The sequence below is a fragment of the Montipora foliosa genome, chromosome 14 (assembly GCF_036669935.1).
Source record: "Montipora foliosa isolate CH-2021 chromosome 14, ASM3666993v2, whole genome shotgun sequence".
NCBI lineage: Eukaryota > Metazoa > Cnidaria > Anthozoa > Scleractinia > Acroporidae > Montipora > Montipora foliosa.
The window spans coordinates 21,923,401-21,928,400 of NC_090882.1; the positions used below are offsets into that span (position 1 = coordinate 21,923,401).

At 39.1% G+C, this 5,000-nt stretch overlaps 1 protein-coding gene across 4 annotated transcripts in view; it reads right to left on the bottom strand.

The window, feature by feature from the left end:
* Window positions 1–4,676, bottom strand: part of LOC137984953 (transcription initiation factor TFIID subunit 5-like) — a 32,056-nt gene extending 27,380 nt beyond the window's left edge. Inside the window, exons 1-4 of one of the 4 annotated variants that reach the window (XM_068832323.1) lie at window positions 4,476–4,676; window positions 4,270–4,388; window positions 2,132–2,170; window positions 1,326–1,365 (exon numbers count right to left, since the gene is read on the bottom strand). Coding sequence is in view for 2 of the 4 variants with exons in the window: in XM_068832321.1 (XP_068688422.1) it covers window positions 1,326–1,365; window positions 2,132–2,170; window positions 4,270–4,388; window positions 4,522–4,647 (324 nt within the window). In the remaining 2 variants the exon portion in view is untranslated. Of the gene's footprint in view, window positions 1–1,325; window positions 1,366–2,131; window positions 2,171–2,628; window positions 2,708–4,269; window positions 4,389–4,475 lie in introns of those variants that run through there. The other 3 variants (XM_068832321.1, XM_068832322.1, XM_068832324.1) reach the window with 3 other exon arrangements.
* Between the last annotated feature and the right edge of the window lie 324 nt (window positions 4,677–5,000).

The following is a 5,000-nucleotide window of genomic DNA, read 5'->3' on the forward strand; positions in this document are numbered from 1 at the left end:
TTTGCCAACTTTTTCAACCCCCCTCGCTCCTGTTAACCCTCACTTCCGGTAACAATGATCAAGCGCCATGCACCCATTTCCGGTTCCGGTCGCGATCGGACTCAATCCGCCTGCAAGTGAAGACAACCCGACTCAGGTCGAGTGTATTGGACATGTATGAGATCATGAGGTGCAGTTTTAGACGCTTTCGTTATTTTAAGACGATCCTAGCTTACAACTGTCAGCGATAAAAAAGCTACATCAGTGAAACTTGGATCAGGTAAACGTACTCAATTCAACATAACTAATATAACTAAACAAACTTTAGCAGCTGATGTCTTTTTCTGAAGTCAAATAGACCTTGAAAAACGATACATATTTAATTTGGTCGCACAAGAGCATAAAAGGCGAAATATTTGTAACTTCTCACGTGCAGATTTTTTTTGTTTTTTGTTAAAATGGACAAAATCAGGAAAGAAAGTGATCTACAGAAAGAAAAATGGGGGTCACCGAGCTTTCAAGAGAGTAAAATCACTGCGAAGTTCTCAAAGCAATTGTCTATTCGCACTGTCACGCCATTGCGTGACATTTCCAAGAAGACCTGGGTCCACGTCGATCCCATAATGCCACATGCTTTCATGTTCCATTCTTGTGGAAAATGTTTGCAGCTTTATCATCATGTTTACCTTCGTGGTCTGTGATGCATGATGTGTGCGTGACATGCGCGAAAAAATGCGCAGTAACAATGGGCGCGAACGTCCTTAAGTGATTTTTGTAGGGACGGGTGATGTGAACGAAAGGAACACTTTGTGACATTTATCATATCCCATATTTATGGGCATGTACTGTACCTGAAATGTGACAGAGCTGAATTCAGGAACATCAGAGACAAATAATTAATGCAGAAAGGATTCAGGGCACAAATTGTCATGGGTCGCAACTCACTGTGTTAAGCACGCATGGCAGTTACTTTAATAGCGATTGAATCCTTGTGTGATACTTCATGTTGTGTGAGCTCACTTTAATACCAACAGAATTACTGTAAAGGAATGTAGGGAACAAAGTGGGCTCAGCTCACAGTCACAAAACATGGAATGGGGCATGCGGTTAGAAGAGTGAAGAAGTGAGTTTCGACTCATGGCAGGGGTCTCAGAGACCTCTGCTACAGTGTAGCAGGGAAGCACAGGATTATCATGGAATTACTCAGGGTACACGGGTATCTTTTCCCACAGTTGTCAGCCCAGTGAATGCTACATGTAGCAGGGAAATCCCGTGCCCTAGCGTAACTTTAATGAATAATTACTCTAATTTGACAGGCAAAAGAAAAGGTAGGCTCAGATGCTCACCTTGTATACATCAAGCGACTTCTCAACAAATGCTTGCAAACTAAATGAAATAATGACAAAATGAAACACTTGAACAGATACTTGTAATTCACAGTAAAACTTAATTATTTGATACATGCACTTGTACAAAATAAATTACGCCAGTCCTTGCTGAGTGAGACATAACTTAAAACAGGAAAAATCGTTTCAAAACAAGTTGTGTCAAGAAAGGTCTCAATTTCCTTTCTGCGGCCTCTGCAGTTTTTTGTACATTGAAACTTGCAATGTTTTCTGCAACTTGTCCCAAATGAAATACTACATGTACTGTCCCATAATAATATTATAATGCAAGATAACTTGATGCAACATCACTGGGGACCAGCTTCATTTACACTAGCAAGTTTTCCTTGACAAGTTTTCCTTGGCAGTGTAAATGGAAAAATGACAATTTTTTCCTTGACAAGTGTCCTTGTTCAAAAACTGGTAAGCTAGTTTTTGAACAAGGACACTTGTCAAGGAAACATGTTATATTTTCCATTTACATTACCAAGGAAAACTTGTCAAGGAAAACTGTTTCAAGGAGAACTTGGTAGTGTAAGCAGTTGGCAAGTTTTCCTTGACAAGTGGACTTGTCAAGGAAAACTTGCTAGTGTAAATGAGGCTTAATCCCTAGGCTGAGCAAAAGAAGATGGTTTACAACTTGGACAAATGCTACCAATTTCTTGACAATGTTGACCAAAATACAGTAGTACATGTATCACCTTAGCAAAGCAGTGTGATATTGCATTCTCTAAAATACAAGTATCTAAGATTAGGAGTCACTGTACCTGCTGTAGTAGTCCTCATATCTCGTTGGATCAGCATCACTGAGTTATGATAATGATAACAAGTGTTAATATTATAGTATTATTCACCAAACATTAATAGCAACATCACTTTGGTGGAATGAAAGTTCCCCTGTGACCAAAAAATCAATTCCTATTTTCCTTTGGATTTCAAAACTATGTTACATGTAACTAAACACTAAGCGACCAAAGTCTTAAGCCTTGATTTAAAAAAGACACCTGTTTATTTTAACTGGAACACTTTGAGCTGGATCGAGAATGAAATGCGTGTGTATGTCGCAGTTTAATATGCAGCACAGGAGTTCTGGGCTTTTAGACTTTTAAACTCGCGTTTTGCATCTATAATCAGCTGCATTCACATGCTGAAATTCTAAGCTGGTGAGCCTTTGACGTCACTTTTCCCTGGATCCATCTCTCTCAGGTCCAGTTGGTCAGTTTTAAACGTTGAATAATGGTGGACCATGAAATCTAAGACTTACACTCAAAGTAAACAGCCTTGGGATAAAAAGCAAAGCTCAACATTTTGCCACTCAGGTGTTAAGCAAACATATTTTCAAAATCTGAAGAAAAAAAGGAAGTGATTTTTTTAATCACAGGGACACTTTAAGAGGGAAGCACATTAATTTAACACTATCATAATAATAATAATAATAATAATAGCATTACACATCCCAAGGCTCTTCTCTCCAACTTTAACACCACTCCTGCCTTCGAATTCTCTTCTTGCACAAATCCCATAATACACCTCTTTTACCCCCCAAAAATGCATAAATTATCATTGCTTGCACTTTCTGGGTGGGAGGCAAGGATGACGCAGTGGTGAAAGCACTTGCCTCCCGCCAATGTGGCCTGGGTTCTATCCCCAGAGTCGGCATCATATGTGTTTTGAGTTTGTTGGTTCTCTACTCTGCGCCGAGAGGTTTTCTCAAACTCTGGTTCCCCTCTCCTTCAAAAACCAACATTTGACTTGATTGCCATTAATAACAATAATTATTGTTAATTTCAGTTTACAGTGTCCCAAATTAGTGCTCCAGCGCTAGAACGACTCCCGGCGTTGTCAATCAATGGTTTCCGATCGATTGATTGCAATCAATACAATCAATAATAATCAATAACAATCCATTGATTGTTATTGATTGGTGCAACCAATCGATAATAATCGATACTCACACTCGGAGTCTTAATTGCTATTGATTACCATTGATTTCTATAGAAAATCATTGATTAATAATTCATTATGCAACTTTCTGGCGCGCGTTAGCGTGGGCGTGCTTCATTGGTCCCGGGCATTTTACACGTCCAGGGTAATTGGGTAATTCGATTGCGCACTTCTATTGTTGCACTTCAACCGGGATTCCCAGAACACGCTTCTTACGGAGTTTGCTTGTTCCAGAGATGGCGAAGCAAGTTGAATTGTCAGTGCGCTGTGTCGTCAAGGGCTATCACGAATGCCCTTTTGAAGTGAATGTTCAAGATGTATGTTCTTGGCCTGCATGCGTATATGCAGGCAGCATGACAGTGAGCGCAGACAAAAACAATTTCCTCAACCAATGAACAAGCTGGAAGAGAGTGACACTGGAGAGACTTGAAGACAATTTTGTTCTTGTTTCGAGACGATCAGAGTCTAGTAATTTAAGTGAGCTTTTAATAGTAATAAGGGGTAAAAATGCTACAAATTTAACATAAAACACAACAAATAAAGATAACTGAACGATTTGTTCATTCATATGGTGCGTTTTATTTAAGAAAATGACAAATTTCATAATCAATAATAATCGATAACAATCGATGAAAATCAATAGAAATCGATACTCACACAACTTTAAGTCTTCGATTTTTATCGATTTCCAATACCAATCGATTAATTGTTATTGATTATTATTGATTATCATTGATTTTATCGATTATCGGAAACCATTGATTGACAACGCCGGGAACGACTAGACACTTACATAAACTTCCTTTCCTTTCCTTTCCCTTTCCTTTCCCCCTGGGACATGAAGATGTCCCAAGAGAAATCGAAAACAATGCTACGCAAATTTTCTGGGGGTAGAAGAGGTGTATTATGGGATTTGCGCAAGTCGAGGATAAAACGGTATCAACCTAAGGACAAAACTCGCCTGTTGTAAGCAGACAAAACTGAAGAGATATCTGGCTCAGCATCTGGAGTAGTCTGAAGATTTATTTCTTCTAGAGAATCAAAACAGTTGGACTCTTGCCTGAGGATCTTCTCAGTTTCCTTTGAGGACAACATAAGAATTGTGTTAAAAAGCTGAATGAAGTACTATTATAGACGGTATTACTTTTTAAGCAAACTTCTTCTTACAAGTTAACGCCGCCGCTACGAGCTACGAATCATTAACTTTCCTTACAGGTAACTTGTTCTTCTTTAAAAACTGCAGCACGGCAAGCAACGTTTCTTTTTCTTTTTTAGATGAGTTCGATTTGGAAGTTGTGGTGACTCCAGCTGCTGCAGATGAAACCGGGTTCGCCGCCATGTTCGACTACAACAACGTTTGCATGCTTCCAGCAGGTCATGTATGAAACAATGAAATGTCCAAGGTGGCGGTAAAAAAAAAATACACTTGCATTTTCGTGTTCAAGTATACTAAATGAAAAGTCCACTATACAGGATCTCAGGGCACCCAAGGCGTTTGGGATACCTGTGCTGATCAGCACGAATTGCACTTTTTCAATCTCGATGAACCAATTTTAGATATGCAAATATAAAATCTGCGGTAATTTAAATCCACCCCATAAATACTCTTGCTCTTTGGCCATTTCAACTTAATCAAAAACATAAAACAAACAGCGGCTACAACCAGCGTTAAACGAAAAGGTTGGCAGTGAA